This window comes from Protobothrops mucrosquamatus, unplaced genomic scaffold (assembly GCF_001527695.2).
Source record: "Protobothrops mucrosquamatus isolate PMUCROS unplaced genomic scaffold, P.Mucros_1.0 scaffold1157, whole genome shotgun sequence".
Taxonomy (NCBI): Eukaryota; Metazoa; Chordata; class Lepidosauria; order Squamata; family Viperidae; genus Protobothrops; species Protobothrops mucrosquamatus.
Genome location: NW_015387372.1, coordinates 429,542 through 448,610, shown reverse-complemented (window position 1 = coordinate 448,610; position 19,069 = coordinate 429,542). Strand labels below are relative to the sequence as shown.

The 19,069-nt window shown below is 51.4% G+C and overlaps 1 protein-coding gene across 1 annotated transcript in view; it reads right to left on the bottom strand.

Moving 5' to 3' along the window:
- Positions 1-8,812, bottom strand: part of SAMD4B (sterile alpha motif domain containing 4B) — a 9,792-nt gene extending 980 nt beyond the window's left edge. Inside the window, exons 1-11 of the mRNA XM_015820683.1 lie at positions 8,617-8,812; positions 7,269-7,754; positions 6,485-6,727; positions 6,154-6,263; positions 5,813-5,899; positions 5,172-5,478; positions 4,188-4,273; positions 3,961-4,079; positions 2,117-2,315; positions 720-843; positions 278-361 (exon numbers count right to left, since the gene is read on the bottom strand). Of these exons, the coding sequence (XP_015676169.1) occupies positions 278-361; positions 720-843; positions 2,117-2,315; positions 3,961-4,079; positions 4,188-4,273; positions 5,172-5,478; positions 5,813-5,899; positions 6,154-6,263; positions 6,485-6,727; positions 7,269-7,754; positions 8,617-8,812 (2,041 nt within the window). The remainder of the gene's footprint in view (positions 1-277; positions 362-719; positions 844-2,116; positions 2,316-3,960; positions 4,080-4,187; positions 4,274-5,171; positions 5,479-5,812; positions 5,900-6,153; positions 6,264-6,484; positions 6,728-7,268; positions 7,755-8,616) is intronic.
- Positions 8,813-19,069: the final 10,257 nt, after the last annotated feature.

Genomic DNA, 19,069 nt, shown 5'->3' with positions numbered 1-19,069 from the left:
GGCCTCCAGGCAACGGGTCATCACGTCAAGGGCATCGTTGGGGTGGCCTGGGGTGGAGATGTACAGCTGAGTATCATCAGCGTACTGATGGAACTCCACCCCAAAGCCTCGAATGATCTCTCCCAGCGGCTTCACATAAATATTGAACAATAGGGGCGAGAGGACCGACCCCTGAGGCACCCCACAAGTTAGGGGCCTAACAAGAATCCCTCCCCCCCTCAGGGAAAGCCCATCTCTGGCCTTCCTTCTCACGATCTGGCAAGGCAGGGTTCCTTACCGCCCAGTGCGTGCTCCGTCATGCTCAGGCACAGGGACTCCAAAGTGGGGTTGATCTCCAGATCCGTTCCAGGGAGCTGGCAATCTGAGAGGTTGGAGGAAAGATCAGAAGAACCATCAGGCACAGCCGTGGGTGGCTCTGGCGGTCCACAGAGGAGGTGGCACCGCTTGTGGCTGGGGCTTAGGGCCCGTGGTGAAATACAGATGCCGCAAATTTGCTCAAGTCGGGGAGAGGAAAGAGGATGGGGGCCGATCCTTAAACGTGAGGAGAAAGCCCTTCGCAGACCCTCACCCAAAGACCTAACCCCTGGCTTAAGGAAGGGCTGGTGCTCCAGGGCCAAAAATCCGATCCTGAGACCAGCGTTCCCAAGAGATTTCCCAGCCGCAGGACAAAGACGGACGCCTCCCACGCAGGTGACAGGCGGAGGGGCCGGCTTACTCACCCTGTGGGAACATGAGGATGGCCTGAGGGGAGGTGTGGACGGGCAGCGAGTGGGTCCGCTGGACTGAGCTGCGGTTCTGGCCGGGCATGCTGTTGCTGCCGCCGGGATTGGCAAACCAGAGGTTCTACGGGACAGGAAAGAAGGACCTCTCTCAGAAACATGAAGTAGGAATAAATAATCTTTCTGAAATGCAAAGCCAAGCATCGATGCCGCGAGCGAATCTCCTCTGTTTCACCCAAGCGCAACCCCTTGATCCCAACAGAGTGGTAAGAGTTGGAAAGGACCTTGAGGGTCTTCTAGCCCAACCCCCTGCTCAAGTTGGAGAGTCTAGGCCAGGGGTAGGCAACCTTGGCTCTTTTATGACTTGTGGACTTCAACTCCCAGAATTCCAGAGCCAGCATGGCTCAGCTTGGAAACCTCTCCCTTTCCCCCTCAGCATGGCTGGCTCAGGAATTCTGGGAGTTGAAGTCCACGAGTCATAAAAGAGCCAAGGTTGCCTATCTCTGTCCTAAATCCTCCTGTTCTAAGCGATGAGCCTCCAGGGGTAGGCAACCTTGGCTCTTTTATGACTCGTGGACTTCAACTCCCAGAATTCCTGAGCCAGCATGGGGGAACTATAGCCCCCTCATGACTCGTGGACTTCAACTCCCAGAATTCCTGAGCCAGCATGGCTCAGCATGGAAACCTCTCCCTTTCCCAGGAATTCTGGGAGTTGAAGTCCACGAGTCATAAAAGAGCCAAGGTGGCCTACCCCTGGCCTAGACTATTTCAGACAGGTGGCTGTCCAGTCTTTTCTTAAAAACCTCCAGCGATGGAGCACCCACAACTTCTGTTCCACTGATTAATTGTTCTCACCGTTATGAAATTCCTCCCTAGTTCCACCCGCTGCTTCTTGTTCTGCCCTCAGGTGCTTTGGAGAATCGGTTGACACCCCCCCTCCCCTCCTTTGTGGCAGCCCCTGAGATACTGGAACACGGCTATCCAAACTAGAGCTAAGGAGAAATGTCCTGACAGCGAGAAGCAAGTCGCCAAGGGAACGGCTTCCCTGCCGAAGCTGCAGGTGGCTCCATCCCTGGGAGTTTTTAAAAAGGGGCCGGAGGGCCATCTGTCTCTTGAGTAGGGGGCTGCACTTGAAGCAACAGAAACAGTCCATCCCAGAGACAGGCAACCTGGCTGGCTGAGAGAGCCGCACCTGGCAGAAGGCGAGAGGCCGTTGACGGAGGCTGCTCCTGTGTGGTGGACCAAGGGCGGTGCAAGGAGAGAGCAGGGGGCGGCTTCACTCTGGGGCGGTGGCCGAAGATCCCCACCAACCCTCTCCCAGTCAAGGCACCTCTTGACCGGCAGCAATTTTTCCGAGGCATTCGGATGTTATTCTGCCAGATTAAGCCGGATCTTACCTGCCGACCTTGGCTCCCCAGATTTGGGCTGGTCAGACCGTGCCGTGGAGAGACTCCACCGATCCCCACGGGACTCAGGATCCCCATGCGGCTTGGGGGGAGGGCACGGGGGGGCATCTGGAACTGCCTCTGTCCTCGGCGGGCCACTCCCACCCCCACAGATCCAGCTATGGGGAGAGAGTTGGAGCCAAAGGCCCATCTGCAAAAACACAGGAAGTCAATCCTATCGGCGGCCAGACCATCGTGGCGGAGTCTGGAATTGCTCTGCCACCCAAAGCGGTGCCACTGGCTGCCCACGGGAGCCCAAGCCATGAAGCCGGCTCAGAAGAACGGCCCCTCCCTCAAGGGGCTTGGACCCTTGGAAGCCTTCCTCTCCCCCGCCCTCCAACACTGCTGACTTCCCCCCATCCCAACCCCAAAGAGCAAAGTGAGCTAACAGACCCCAGCTAGGAGGAGCTGCAGGGAAGCCCCCCCCCAAATCTCCTCACTCTGAATAGGGATGGGTCAATTAAGCCCCCTCTTTTTCAAAAAGGCTCCAAATTGAGCAGTTTACATTTGCATATCGCAACCTCACAATAGCACAGGGGCACTTGCAGGCTTTTTTTTTTTTTTTTTTTTTGGTTAACTAAAGTGACAGCTTCCCTTAGGTATGAAAGCATCGTTCAACGGGAAAAAAAAACCTCCCCGTCATTTCGAAGGATAAAAGAAACCCATTTCTATTGTTGAACTGAATTCACTTTCGCAAGCCATCAGCGGCAAAGCTCGTCAGGATTTACGGGTTTAAGCGGGCGGCTTGGGAAATCGTTCCGACAGCGATCTGGTTCCATCTTTCCCACAAAGGACCCCTGAAGTGTCATTTGCATGGCAGGCTGACACCACAAACCGACAGTGTTGCCCTCCGCTTGTCATCATGTTAGCTAGTGCAACAGCTGCTCAGAAAGCTCTGAAAGACCCCCGAGTTCGTTTTTGGAACTGAATTCTGCTCCTGCACGGGTGTCGGTGAGGCTAGGGTTGGTCCGTGGATCAAGAAGGAGGGGGCAAGCAAAGAACCTGCCGGCTTGATCCCATCAAAGCCGATACAAAGAGGAACAGCCAACAACTGAAAGAAGCTGTGCTTGACAAGGCCCGGACACAACAGAAGAGCTAAAACTATTAGTATAGCTATAAAAGTACCCCTAGGGCAGTGATGGCGAACCTTTTAGAGACCGAGTGCCCAAACTGCAACCCAAAACCCACTTATGCATCGTCGAGTGCCAGGTGGGTGTGGCCCATTGGCTGGGTGTGGCCCATTGGGTGGGCGTGGCTGCGGTGCTAACGGCAGACTGGGTGGGACTAAAAAGTTCAATCAATCAATTCCAACTTTGCAAGATCTTTTTTTTCCTGTGAGAAGTTGAAATTGACTGATTGAACATTATTTTTTTTTTGCACATGGCGGCGGAGGCCTAAAGCGAAAAGGTTTTATAAAACCCAGCTGAAGGCCTAGGACTGGGGCGACGGCACGCGTGCCCACAGAGAGGGCTCTGAGTGCCGCCTCTGGCACCCGTGCCACAGGTTCGCCACCACTGCCCTAGGTCTACACCAGGTCTCTCCAACCTTGGCAACTTTAAGACTTGTGGACTTCAACTCTCAGAATTCCTCAAGAATTCTGGCAGTTGAAGTCCACAAGTCTTAAAGTTGCCAAGGTTGAGGACCCCTGGTCTACACCTGTGTCCATTTCTTAGCCTGGCCAATCTTGCAGGGTTGCACAAAAAAAAGCCTGAAGCTCTCTAACCGGCCTAGAAAGTTCCTTGTGCCCACTTGGATGCCCTGCTCGCATTTCACCCCAGCGGTGCCCAGAGACCTACCCTTTCTGGGGGCGATAGCCTTGCATGTCCAGCACGGCCTTCCTCGGGAAAGTACGGAGCAACTTCAGCACCTGCTGCTTCCAGGACAAGAGACGCTTTTTCTGGGTCTCGGTGAAGGCCTGACGAGAAGGGGATGGAAAGACAGCCATGTTGGGAAAGAATCAGCAGTCTCAGACAGTGTGTGTGTGTGTGTGTGTGTGTGTGTGTCCCGTAACGCCCAGGCCTACCTCGTGCATCAAGCACTTCTCTATCAGTTGGAGGTAACTGGTGATGTTCTCCTCATCCGGCCGGGAGACGAGCAACTGCGTACACACTGCGAGAAAGGAGGAGGAGGAGGAAGAGGAAATGGTTACAAAAGGGTTTCTGGAGAGGTGGAGAAATCAGACCGGTTTGAGTGGCACTGTTTGTCTTGCTTATATGCCACTAAATTCGAGCAACTCCTAAAGGTTTATATCAAAGCTGGAAAACCAGAAGCCAAATTCAACATAAAAGGCACAATAAGAAACATCTGAGGGGTCCTTGGTGCTTCCCTTAGAGGTTTTCTTGAAGATGTTTCATTACCCAACTAGGTAACATCATCAGGGCACTGACAACCAAGCTCAGAGTGCATTGATGATGTTACCTAGTTGGGCCGTGAGACGTCTGGAAGAAAACCACCAAGCTCAGAGAGCTCCGAAGATCCCAGAGTGCTTTTTCTCCTCCTCCTCTGGATAACATCTGGATAACCAGATAACCTCATCAGTGCTAGAAGGGAGTGGAGCGCGTGGAGGAGGAGGAGGAGGAGGAGGAGGAGGAGGAGGAGGAAAAGGACTGTGGGCTCCTTGGGACTCTGAGCTTGTGATTTTCTTGCAAACGTTTCATGATCCAACTAGAGAACACCCAACAGGGCTAGTAGGAATGGGGCACTGATGATGTTACCTAGTTGGGTCATGAGACGCCTGGAAGAAAACAACCCGGCTGACAGAGCACCAAGGATCCCACAGTTCACATCTGAGCAACAAATATTCTATCAATAAGAAACATCACCTCATCCACCCTCTAAACTTTGGGAACGTTGAGAGCAGCTTACGAGACAGAGCTTTCCGGATGGGGGAAACAGACCCACAGCGCAGCCCACACATTCTAGTTTTCTTGAAGGTGTCTTCGAAAAAAGTCAGCCTAACCTGTCCTGGTGACTGGGGGACAACCCCCCCCCGCCCCAGAGAGCTCACCTTTACCCATCACGCGAGTGAACTGCCCTGCAATGTCCCCTTCGCCGATCGGTGCCGCTCCGGATTCTCCATCGCACGGAGAGCCTGTTGGGGGTGGGAAGGGGTCGTCGGTGGCTTCCTTGTCCATGGTGCTGTTGCTGCTTTTCTCCAGAGCCAGCTTGGGACCCCCCCTCTGCTCGGCGGCCAACGGCTGGGCCTCCTTGGATGCGGCCGCAGCCTGCAGAGCGTGGAAGGCCTTGATGGGGGTGGTGATGATCTGCTGAAGCTCCTGAAGGGCGTTCCATAAGTTCCCCCCTTCCAAGATGTCCTGGAGAGAAAAAAGGGGGAGGCCACGACAAAGGGGAAAGGTCCCCTTGGAATTCTGCTGTGCTGGCCGAGGAATTCTGGGAGATGAAGTCCACCTATCTTAACATTTCCAAGTTTGAGAAAAATTGGACTAGACTAGTGGTTCTCAATCTCTTTAAATACCTTTTGTGGCCACGGATCCCCAAATGTTAAATCCTAACATTTCTTCAAGGCTTCACGGACCCCTCATGGCATCATAGCCCCATAGGGGTCTGCGGACCACAGGCTGAGAACCACTGCTCTGAACCATTCACACGAACCCACGGAACCCCAGGCCCGCTCAGCAGCTCCCTCACCTTCTCCAAGGACTTGAGGACACTCTGCCTTTCGCGCAACTTTTGGATACTTAAGGCAATTTTGTGCCTCGCTCCTTTGGTCACATTCTGTTCGGGGAAGAAGAAGAAGAAGAAGAAGAGAGCCAAGAAGGGAATTCAGACATTTCCACGTCTTCAGAGAGGCCCCCTTGACGGTGCCGTGCAAGGACGCCCCTGAGACCAAAGTCACAGGAACGGGAGACAACGCTGGCTCTTCCCAGGCACCACCCAAACGCCAGCCTTTCGAAGGAGGCAGGAGCAGACCCCCGTCAGGCACAGAGGGCAGCCCCCTTTTCCTTGCTCTCCTCCCTGCCCCGCAGCACCTGCGATTCCAGATGCTGCTCCGTGAGAGTCATCATCTCTTCGTAGGTCATTTGGGAGAAAAGCGCTGCGTATTTGTGGAGACGGAGGCTCTTCAGCCACGAGGGAACATCTGTGGGAAAGGACCGAGGAGTCAAGACCCCCCTGCCCAAAGCCCCCTTTCCTGGAGAAGACCACCAGGGAAGTGGCTACCTGCAGCCCTCCGGCAGCTGTTTCAGGGAGACCCTTTTGGGGGTGAAGCAAGAAATATTATTGAGTTGGCCTTCTCCGCCCTGGCCGGCTCGGACCTGGGGGGGGCAGTGATTCGGTCCCCTTCTCCTGCACCCGCCGTACCTTTCATGCCGCTGCCGTCCTCCTGGAAGGAGTTCCGACCGCCGGGCTGCTCCTCCGTCTGCTCGCTGCCCGAGGAAGCCACGCTGCTCTGGGGCGAGAGGGGGGCGTGCTCCCCGCCGGAGATGAAGGCCGACCTGGCCCCCATCTCGTCCATGTTCATCCACTCGCTGGGGACCTGCTGGCCCGTGGGGATGAGCGACATGGAGCGCTTCAGCGGGCTGGGGTGGATTTGGCAAGGAAGAGCTGCGAGGAGGAGACGGGAGGAGGGCGCACCGGTCACAAAATTACCACATTCCTCTTATGGAAAAGACATTGTGGTTGGCCCAGCTGGCTTTCGTGCCTAAGGCGGGACTAGAACTCCCAGCCTCCTGGTCTCTAGCCCGGTGCCTTCACCACCCGACCAAACTGGCTCTCATCTAGAGGAAGAGCTTCTCAACCTTGACCATTTTAAGGCATGTGGACTTCAACTCCCAGAATTCCACAGCCAGCATTGCTGGCTGTGGAATTCTGGGAGTTGAAGTCCACATGCCTTAAAATTGTCAAGGTTGGGAAAGACTGATCTAGCTCTATGTTGGACGGCTGGCACCCAAGCTACGAGGCCCGGGGGCCGGAGGGGCCCCCCCAGGTGGAGGCTTCCTAGCTCACAAGCCAGGATCTGAACATATTTAGCAGAAAAGGCTATTTTGATCCAGAAATATGAAAAGTTTTCCCAGCTCCTCATACATATCCCAGCCTGGATGGCGACACCCCCATTTACCCCCCCCCCAGCAAGACCTCTCCGAACCTGTGCTGCCCGTGCTGCTCCCAATGCTATTGATGGCCGAGGACACCGAGCCGGCAGGGTGGAAGGACAGGTGCCCGTTTTCCCGTGGCGCCTTCTCCTGCCAGCCGTGCCCCAGATCTCCGAGGCCCGTCTCCACCGGGCCTTGCCAGTCGTCGGAGCCTTGGCGCGAGTGGTAAGCCGTGTCTGGCCGTCCCCTGCCCTGGCTGGAGTAGCCGCTGGAGAGGCGCTCCTCCAGGTGGTTGAGCCAAAGGGCCAGGGAGCTGCGGTCGTCCAGGGTGGTGGCCGGGTGGATGAGGGCGTAGGAGAGCAGCTGCCGGCTCTCTTCGATGAAGAGGTTGCTCTCGATGGAGTAGGCCAACACCTTCTGCAAAAGCTTCATGTACTCGGACTTGGCGTCTACGTTGCCGGGCTGGAGGAGGGGCAGGTGGGAGAGGAGCAGGGAGACGACTTTGTCTTTGGGCTCTTGATGCCACTGGTTGATGAGGGCTGGTGGGGAGAAGAAGGAGAGGAGAAGGAGGAGGAGGAGGAGGGACGCAAACCGGACGCTTAAGAGCCAGGAACCTCTTCCGGGGTCTCTGAGGGAAGGCCCTAAGCTTGAGGCGGGATCCTTCCTATCAAGGCCTACGTCAGGTGTGGGGAAGGATGGCCCAGTTACGACTTGGGACTCAGGAATTCTGGGAGTTGAAGTCCACAAGTCCTAAAAGGGCCACCGTCCCCCAGCCCTGGCCTACGAGCCAATGGCTGGCTTGCTGCCACAAGAGCGGCGGCACAAAGGTCCTATCAGACGCCACCCTGCCTTTTATATGGTCTTATTTTTACATGACTGTTATATTTAACAGGGTGATGCCTACACTGCAGACCCCTTCAGCCAAGGAATTTCAGCCGGCAGGATCTGGGACAGGGCTCTCCAAACTTGGCAACTTTACAACTTGTGGACTTCAACTCCCAGAATTCCCCAGCCGGCCTTGGAAATCCCTGCCGTTGTTAAGGGAATCATGCAGTCATTAAGCAAGTCTGGCTTCCTTCATTGGCTTTGCTTGTCCGAAGCCGGCTGGGAAGGTTGCAAATTTTGATCACGTGACCAACCCCGGGACAGGGCAACCGTCACCAACACAGGCCAGTTGCCGAGTGCCTGAATTCTGATCACGGATGCTGCAACGGTCGAAAAACGGTCATAAGTCCCTTTTTCCAGTGAAGTTAACTTCAAACGGTCACTAAAGGAATGGTCATAAAGCAAGGATTAGCGGTACCCAAGTGGGCAAGCTGTCTGGATGCAAACAAAAAGGCAATGAGGAGAAAAGCTCAAACTCTCCCCCCTCACACACACAAAAAACCCCCACTGACTTACCTGCGCTGTTAGCTTCTGACTCCAGGACGTGGATCTCTGTGCAGTCGGCCAGCGAGTGCTCCAGGCACAGCTGCAGAAAGCGGGCTTGGGTGCGAGAGACACGCTTGAGAAGGGACAGCAGGGCGACCGTCTGCTCACATTCGTTCCAGCCTTTGAACCAGCCAGCCAGGATGCCCACCTGATCCCGGAACATCATGATGGCCAGCGCCTTGGCCTTAGCAGCAACGCCCCCACAAAGGGGTCAAGGAAGGTACAGGGAAAGGGGCACCCCTCACATGTTTTCAAGGAGGGGGGCTTAGCACCTAGGCAGCACCACGACACCAACTTTCACACTAACAGGGAAACAGGGTGGCACAGAAGTAGGTCAGAAGCTCCTGGTTCCCTGCAGGCCCTTTGGGATTCCTCTTCTCTGACAGATCCTTTCAGATCTCCCTGCACAAGAGAGAGAAAAATACATAGGATACTCTGGAAATCCCTCCCCATTTCTCCATTATCTAGCACAGGGTGTCCAATCTTGGCCTCGTTAAGACTTGTGGATTTCAACTCCCAGAATTCCCCAGCCAGCTAGGAGTTGAAATCCACGAGGTGGCCAAGGTTGATCTAGCACATTCCCAAACCAGGAACATGAAACACAGACGTAAAAAGAAAATAGTGTACTTAACAGTACACTAACATATAAAGAACAGTTGCTGGACTTGGGTATGTCTAGTTTGATGAAAGGAAGGAATAAGGGTGGCCTGATAGCAGTCTTCCAGTATTTGAGGGGCTGCCCCAAAGAAGAGGGGGTCCACCTATCCCCCAGAGCACCTCAAGGCAGGACAAGAAGCAACGGAGGGAAACTCATCAAGGAGAGAAGCAACCTGGAACTAAGGAGAAACTTCCTGACAGTGAAGACAATGAACCAGTGGGACGGCTTCCCTCCAGAGGTTGTGGGTGCTCCCTTTCTGGAGGTTTTCAAGAAGAGACTGGACAGCCATTTGTCTGGAGTGGTATAGAGTGGTCTCCTGCTTGAGCAAGGTGTTAGACTAGATGACCTTCAAGGTCCCTTCCAACTCTGTTATTCTGTTAAGGGAGCACCTAAGCCCAGAAACCTGTGATTTCTTACTGCTTGCGTTAAGCTATATTGGGAATTACTTGCACTGAACAATGAACCTGACGTTCTTCATATTAAAGATGGCTAGTCAGAGAAAAAGCTGGCATGGAATTAGGGAGACGGTGTTTGGATGAGTGTCAAAAAAAATAGAGTGTGAGGACAATCATCTCCGACAAATTGCATTTTGAGATGCTCAATGGAGAGAGTTATGCAAATCACGCAGCCCCAAGAAGCAATATCGTGAAAGCTTTAAATGACTTCTCCAAGACCCCCAAAGGAGACAGAAGCCGGTTGAGATGGATGAATCTAATTAACTGCCAATCAAAGCCAGCCAGCCAGCCAGCGTGCGAACGAACAGAAAATCCCTGAAATTTTGCAGTGTGGGTTAAGATGCAGGAATTCAAGGCAGGACAAGAGCAATCCAGAAAAGTGTCTATGGAGATTCTCATCAACCAGGCCAGGGTTGACCCAAAGATGCTTTTTCAAGCAGCTGGACTTCCTCTGTTTTTCCTTGAAGGCATTTCACTTCTCATCCAAGGAGCTTCTTCAGTTCTTCTCAGAAACGTCTTGGATGAGAGCAAAACATCTTCCAAGGAAAAACAAAGAAAGTCCAGTTGCCTCTTGAAAAAGCACCTCTGAGACAACCCAGAAGAGAGGAAATGATCCATTAAAAACAATACATTCATAAGCCTAGCCCAGCTACCGTTGCCTCTGGACACTGTCCTTGTTCGGACATCCCTTGTTCGGACAGAGGGAGAAGTCGGTTCCAAAACTATACTTCTATTAAAGCAGTTCTACAAACAGAGAGCATCTGCATTTTTTTAAATAAAAAAAAAAACGAAAGGGAAAGAATAGACTAAAGAAACGGCTGTCTGGGTCCTTCTATTCTCTGGGCACTATAATTAAAGATAACTGAAGCAAGCCTGCTCCCCAAAGAAAACAACCAGGAGGAGTCTGGAGGGGCAGCGAGGCAGCTGGCCCTAATTGTACCTTCAAAGGGGAAGGCAGCACGCCAAATGCCACCCGCTGCTGTCACACGCTCACACAGGTAGGGAGGGACCAGCAACAGCACCAAAAAGACAAGCCAAAACGGGAAACGTCACATAGTCTAACAGAGAGCGTGACTCCAGGTTAGTTAAACTTGGTGGAAAGAGGATATATAGGCAGTCCTCAACTTATGACAACAACTGAGCCCAAAATTTCTGTTGCTAAGCAAAATAAGTAAGCTTTGGCCTCATTTTATGATGTTTCTTGCCATAGTTGTTAAGTGAATCACTGCAATTAGTAACACGGTTGTTAAGTGAATCCGGCTTCCCCAATGATTCTGCTTGTCAGAAGGTTGCAAGAGGGGATCGCAGGACCCTGGGACACGGCAGCCGTCATAAATAGGAACCAATTGCCAAGCGTCCGAATTTTGATCACGTGACCACGGGGATGCTGCAACAGATATAAGTGTGACACTGGTCCTAGTCCCACTTTTTTCAATGCTGTTATAATTCTCAACGGTCCCTAAATGAATTAAGCCGAGAACAACCTGTGTTTCATTTTGAAACTTCTTGCACATAAAACTTTGATATCTGCTCTCAAGATTTTTGCCCAGAGAAATGTATTTCAGTTATGCAAACAAACCAGGACTAGAAACCTAGAATTAGTCAGGTTACAGTGACTCAACTAAGCCGAAATATCCTTTACCAAACACTTGTGGCTATTTCCCCCACTGACTCCAAGAATGCAGAGCTAAGCCTATTTTGCTACCCCAAAACACCCTGCAGAATGTTTAATTGGAGCAAAAGAACACAAAGCAGCTGGGTTGTGGTTACCCTCCGGGCACAATAGGGCATGTTCTCACCCTGCATATCAAAATCAAGGAAACATCACTGCCACAGGTCCAAAAATAGGACTTGTAAACCAGAAAACAACAGGATCCTCCAATTTCACTCCCAGCTTTCCAGTTCAGAAAGTGGATTCAAGAGAAACGACACGGTTTGAACTTGGGGGGCCAATACCACGGAGCACCCCTGTTTCCAGACCAAAGGAGGCTGGAGAGCTTAATAAAAGGAAGCCTCAAGCAGGCCACTATTGTGATTCCTGCAGATTGCGTTGCTTTCGGATCAAGCAGGGAGGATACAAAGATGGAAAGCATGAAACTTGTTTTGTACGGAGCAAGAGGTCATAATATGGTTAGTTGCCGGCGTGCGATGCACGAGTCTCTATTTTGGATTAAGGTGGAAACGTTAACGCCGTCCTCTTTGAGGGAGGAGGATTCCTTGAAGACTTGCACGCATATTCGTTGTGTTGTGGATGCAAAAAGGATATTTAAGTGGGCAAGGAAAAAAACAACAACACTTTGATTGTAGAGCAGTCAGATTTTTCCCTAATGTGCCCATTCCGGTGAAGCTTCTAAAGCAAGGCTTAATCTTATTCTTCCTAGACAGGCTATCGACTTGCATGGCACAAAACAAAGCTGAGAATAAATTTTCCAAGGGTGTCCAAACTGGACAACTTTAAGACCTGTGGATTTCAACTCCCAGAACTCCCCAGGAATTCTGGGGGTTGAAGTCCAGGTCTTAAAGTTGTCAAGTTTGGACACCCCTGACTTTGACAGTAGACACCTTAAAAGACATGCTGATGTCAAAGAAGAGAGGCAGCAGCAGCTGAATGGCCCGTTCCTATACAGGCCATCCTCGACTTATGACAACTGAGCCCAAAATTTCCATTGCTAAGTGAGATATTTAAGTGAGGTTTGCCCCATTTTACGACCTTACTGGCCATCGTTGTTAAGTGAGTCACTGCAGCTGTTAAGTTGGTGTTAAGTGAACCTGGCTTCCCCTTTGATTTGGCTTGTCAGAAGGTCGCAAAAAGGGGATCACATGACACCCCCCCCCCAGGACACTGCAACCATGTCATAAATACAAACCAGTAGCCAAGCGTCTGAATTTTGATCATGTGACCATGGGGATGCTGCAAAGGTCGTTAAGTGTAAAAAATGGCCATAAGTGGCTTTTTTTCAGAGCTGTTGTAACTTCAAACGGTCACTAAACGAACTGTTGTAAGTCGAGGACTACCTGTATACCGCCATTAAAGCTTGCTACACGGCGATCCTTCCCTCGCCTCTCTTGCAAAAACAGACGGAGTTTTAGCTGGCCCGACTTGTCTCTGCACAAACCACGTCCAAAGCACACATACACACACCCATTTTTCTCTATGGCAGCAGCAGTGCCTGCCAGCCAAGAACTGTGCAAACGAGCTACGCAAGAGAAGAGCAACAACCTGTCAATCTTGGCTTTTTTGTTCTCACGGTCTGGGTCTGGGACACACAGAACACATAGTGGAATGACCCACGCTGGGCAAGGAAAGTCAAATGTACAGATATAGATTAGGTGAAACCTGGCTCAATAGCAGTAACGGTGAGAGGGATCTTGGAATCCTACTGGATGATCACCTAAATGTGAGCCAACCTTGTGCGGCGGCAGCCAAAAAAGCCAATGCAATCCCAGGCTGCATCAACAGAGGGATAGAATCAAGATCACAAGAAGTCTTTGTACCGCTTTATGAAGCCTTAGTAAGGCCACACTTGGAATATGGCACCCAGTTTTGGTCACCATATTATAAAAAAAATGTAGAGATTCTGGAGTGCAGAAAAAAGCAACAAAGATGATTGGGGGATGTAGGCTAAAACATATGAAGAGCAGTTGCAGGAATTGGGTTTGTCTAGTCTAGTGAAGAGAAGGACTAGAGGAGACATGATAGCAGTCTTCTTCCAGCATTTCAGAAACAATGGATGGAAACTCATCAAGGAGAGAAGCAACCTAGGACTAAGGAGAAATTTCCTGACAGTGAGAACAATCAACCAGTGGAACGGCTTGCCTTCAGAAGTTGTGGGTGCTCCATCACTGGAGGTTTTCAAGAAGAGACTGGACAGCCACCTGTTTGGAATGGTATAGGGTCTCCTGCTTGAGCAGGGGGGGTTGGACTAGAAGACCTCCAAGGTCCCTTCCAACTCTGTTATATAAATTACTTCATTGCATTAACCAGGCCTTTCTCAGGACCAAGAAAAGCAAGCCATAGATCGCAATTTAGAGCCATTCCCATCCGAAGACCTGAACGCAGTCCAACATTTTCAAATCAAGGGGCAGGATGGACACCCGGCATCTGATTGAGCGCTCGTAGCACAATTTTGTCTTTCAATAGAAGGGCATCTGTCATTGGCAATAAAACAATATAGATATTAAGTAGGACAAGCCTTTCAGCTAAATATAGGCCTCTAGTGTGCCTCACGTAGTCTCAGCCATCACATGCAGTATGGAATTTTGTTCTTATTGACGGAGATCATTAGGACCTGTGCTAAATTTCTAATCTAGTGCAGCTTTCTAGTTCCAGTTTTAAAACCCACAAAAAAAGAGTAGAATCTCATAAGGCTATTATCTTGGCTTGGCGGGCCTAGTTACAAAGTACTTAATATAAGTTAAGACACCAGATTATTAAGTTCAATCTAAAACACAAATCTGCCCCAATATGCTAAATGATGCACAGCCACAATTAAGCTATAGGTGAGAACAGGTTACAGGTAGTCCTCAATTTACAACAGTTCATTTAGTGACCATTCAAAGTTACAACTGCACGGAAAAAGTGACATGACTATTTTTCACACTTACAACCTTTGCAGCATCCCCATGATCACGTGACCAAAATTCAGCCGCTTGGCAACTGTTTCATACTTGTGACTTTTGCTGTGTCCCAAGCTCTTTTGCCACCTTCTGACAAGCAAAGACAATGTGGAAGCAAGATTCACTTAATAACCGGGTTATTCACTTATCAACAGCAATGATTCACTTAACCACTGTGGCAAGGTCGTAAAATGGGACAAAAATCAACAAATGTCTCGCTTAGCAACAGAAATTTTGGGCTCAATTGTACGGACTCCCTCCATATAGGCTGGATCATTAACTTATGAACTTAACTGCAAGCAGAATAGCAGCTCTTTCACCTTAAAGGGTTAGTCATAAAATGAGTTAAAAAAAGAGCCAAAACTGAAGTGTGCCTCCAATTTTACAATGTGGGGTTTTCCCAGCTATCAAAATTTTGCAAAGAACTGACCCAGCTGGATCCTCTTTTCATCATCCATTTCAGGACTCAGGATCAAGAGAGAATCTCTGTAACGATCTCAAGACAGATTAACAAACTTTTTACATCTTGGGGTTACCACCACTTTATCGTCTTTGGAGGTAGCATTTCCAGAAGTTGGAACTTTCTGTTCTGGATCCAAAGACAACCGTCAAACGTGGGCTAGTCATTTAAAAAAAAAAATCCTCCATCAACAAGGAAGAAAGGTCAGAGCATCATTAGTAATTTCATGAAAGAAAACCCGTATCAGAGAGCAAGCAACAAGTAGGTGGTTAAAATGAAGGATGCGGTAAGTCTATTAAGCTAGAACAGTTTTACCTCTACAAAGCACCCAGAGCTAAACATGAAGTATTCGTTTTGCATTTGGTCTCCACTATCCCGAAGAGGGCTTGAGCCTGTTCTGTTGAGCACCTGGCAGCAGAGTGCATGGGCCATACTGAGACAAGGCATCACCGCCACGTATGGTCAGAAGCTGGCAAAACAGAGGAATGCTTTCCTCAGATGGAGAAGATAAAAACATAGAAACAGAATGGAAGGGACCTTGGAGGTCTTCTAGTCCAGCGCCTTGCCCAAGACAGGAGGCTTTAACAGGAGGCTTTACACCATCCTGGACATATGGTTATTCAGTCTTTTCTTGAAAGCTTCCAGTGATGGAGCGCCCACAACTCCAAGAAGCAAGCTGTTCCACTGATTAACTGTTCCGTCAGGAAATTCCTCCTTAATTCTAGGTTGGATTTCTCCTTCATAAGTTTCCATCTCTGACTTCTTGTCCTTCCTTCAGGTGCTTTGGAGAATAGGTTGACACCCTCAAATATTGGAAGACAGCTATCATGTCACCCCTAATCTTCAGTCCAGGGGTGCTCTTGAAGTTGAACCTGTGAACCCTCCCAACGTGAGCTGAAGTAACTACAGAACTGAAGAAGCTTTTTGCATGAGAAGTGAAATGTTTTTCAAGGAAAAAAAACCAAGAAAGTCCAGTTGCTTTTGAAAAGCGCCTTTGGGACAACCACAACCTGGATGATTGAGAATCTCCATAGACATTTAACTACAGAACAGTATTTCAGCTCCCAGAGAAGTAACTTGTGAGCAATAATCACGCAGAGCAAGCTAAGTGATAGAACAAAAAAGAAAACCATCACAAGGCAATAACGTGAGGCAACAATCAACATAAGGACGAAAACAATGAGGCAGCCCATGTAAGGTAAATAAAGGCAAATATTTCCTGTAAAAGATGCCTAAAGGAAACATCCTAGTGACTTTATAAGTTGTTTATGACACCGTGATGAAAAGTGGTCCTGGTTCCCCCGTTACCTGAAAGGTCACAGTCAGCCCCCCCAAGCTCTTTGCCTGCTCTCATACATTTGAATTTTAAACTTTCAGAAATTGCCAATGCCCCCAGATATATTTGTAGCCTTAGAGGTTTCCCATCTGCGGTCCTCTTCTGCCACGGAGGTTCCCGGCTGGGACCAAAAGAAAGATGGTGGGGTGGAAATAATCCCAAAATCACCTGCAGATGCCTTCAGCAGAAGCCATTTAGACCTGGGAGAAAGCAAAAAACAACAACCCTTCCTTCCAGAGAAAAACTTTTTAAAGGGGGCAAAACCGGTGGACCCGGAAAAGCAGCCGCCTCTCTTTCTGGGGGGGGGGGGAAACTGACAGAGCAGAGAGCCCAGCAAATTTACCTTAACTCTCATGCTTTCACTTTTAATGCCTAATATTTTCACACTTTTCATTCTGAAATTGTTTTTATTCTACCTTTAGGGCATTGCAGTCCGCCCAGAGTTGCTTGCTAGTGAGATGAGCGACATATAAATTTAATAAATTAAATTTGTTTTGGGGGGGGGGTGTCAGGGAAGTGCAGGGGCAGCCCAAAGGCGGAAGGGCTTTTCGGGTCCAGGCAGACCCCGAGGAGCCCCTTCAGCCGAGGACAGGGAGGGGGGCGGGCGAGGGGGGGCTCCAGTGCCCAAGGAGGAGGGGGGCCTGATCCATGGGTGGGGGGCACCCACTTCTGGGGGAGCGCTGCCCTCCCCCTCCAGCTGCTCTTCAGCCCCCCCAGAAGGAAAAGTCTGCTTCGAATGGGGGGGGTCTTTATAACAGCCAGGAAACGACCCCCCCACAACCGTCCAATGAAGGGGGGGGCTTCAGCGTCTGGGAAGGGCCTCGGGTCCAGCCGCGCCGCTCCTTTCGGGCTGCGATGGGAGGGACCCCCCCCCAAGCGTGGCTGGGGATGATGGGGCCCGGGGTCGCCCTCCGAGCGAGCGAGCGAGCGGGGGACGGGGCGGGGCCCGCCGAGACTCTCTCCCTCGGGGGCGGAGCCGCCGGCGCTCTCCCAGGACCCCCCGGGAGAGAGGGGTGTCCCGGGCTGGGGGTGGGGCTCGGCCGGGTCGCCTCAGATACGCCGCCCTCCCCCCCCGCAGTCCCACTCACCGTCGCCGCGGCCCGCTCCGGCCCCACCGGGGAGACCAAGTTCCACACACGCGCGCGCGCGCCCGCCCGGAGACCCACGTCCAGACATACATCCACGCGCGCGCCCGCTCGCACGCTCGCTCGCTCGCCCGCTCCCGCACGCGCACGGCAGCTCCAGCCACCACACACTCCGGAGGAGGGGGGGGGCGCGCGACGTCACAACGCACGGCGACGTGGGGACGCACCCTGACGAGACGGCGGCACGCACGCCCTCACGCACGCCCGCCCGGGAGCGCGCGGCCCGGACCGACCAACCAATCCACCCGCTCGCCCCGGTCGCCTAGTTACGTCACTCACCTTGCGCGCCCATTGGCCGGCGCTGCGCCAGCCTTTCCTTTAATCCCTCCTCCGCCGCCGCCGCCGCCAAACCCTCGGACGCTCCTTCGCCAATCGACGACGTTGGGGGTGGGGGAGCGCGCGCGGGGAGGGGTTTGTGCGGAAGAGGCTCCCGGGCGGCCAATGAGCTGGCGGGAAATCGAGGCGTGAGGCGGAGAGGGAGCGGGGGCGTGGCCTGAGAGTCTCTCAGGAACGGCCACGCCCCCCGCTTCCCGCCCAAATCGCGGTTCTCCCACAGCGGCGGCTGCCAGGAGGCTCCCGAGGCCGCCCCCCCCGCTCCCCTCACCCGCCGGTCTTCGGGTCCAGGCCTTAAGCCTTCGACTCCTGGAGCCCAGACTGACGTTCTCCAATCTGGGTCTTCCCCTTGGCTGAGTTCACACAACCTGGGAAAACCCAAATCCGAGTTAACCAGGCCTTTGTAGCATGTCGGAATCCCCAGCCAATAAATCCCCTTGCGGCCCAGCGTTGTCTTTGTCAAGCTCAGAGGCTTTAAGACTTCAACTCCCAGAATTCCCCAGCCAGCATGGAATTCTGGGAAATGGCAGTCCGCCTAGCTTCCATTTCAACTGCTCTGTATTGGTTGGGGAATTCTGGGAGTCAACATTCGTTAGCATGCAGGCTGGGGAATTCTGGGAATTGAAGTCCACCAGTTTTACATTTATACCGTTCACCCAACAGGCTTAATCTGTCCTGTGAACCCAGCCATGCAAGACAGGGCCAGAGCATCCCAGCCAACTGGGTTTGCTAGCTAAACCCTCCACGTGTAGGCATGTGCTGCAATTCCGGAGTGTGTGTGTTGTGATGTTGTTTTCTTCCCCTTCAAGATGGCCCTGCAGATGTGGGGTTTATAGGCCTCCTGCTTGTCTGGTTCATCAACCGACCCAATCTGGGTTTGACTCCCAGTGTGGTGGATTTCCCCCAAGGAAATAGGCATCGCTTTGCTTGCTTTTCATTCAGCATGTTTATTTATTTACTTTATAGGCTGAATGTTTATTTATATTAAATAAAAATGGATTAAATTTATATGTTGCCCATCTCACAGATGAGGTGACTTTATTTGTGGGAACCTAGTCAGTTGTGGTTTATTTTGATAAGTAAGGATAAAGCTGATTATATTAGCACCAGATGTAGCTAATCCAATCTGTGTAGGTGATTGCCCCGTTATTTCTCAATGGCCTTCCATTGAGTTGAATTCAGCTGATTGAGGATTCTGGAAATAAAGTCCAATCTTGAGTTTAAGGGACATACTTGATCTGACCCAGATCTGTTGGATCCCTGTATTCTGAGAGTTGAAGTCCACGGGTTGTAAAGTTGCCATAGTTGCCCACCGCTGCTCTTGTGGATCAAACCAACTTCCTCTTCCTAAAGAGGATGTCCTGGCTGGCTTGCTTGAGTGACCCACTTTGCTAAACTACTATTTGAATTGGATCTGAG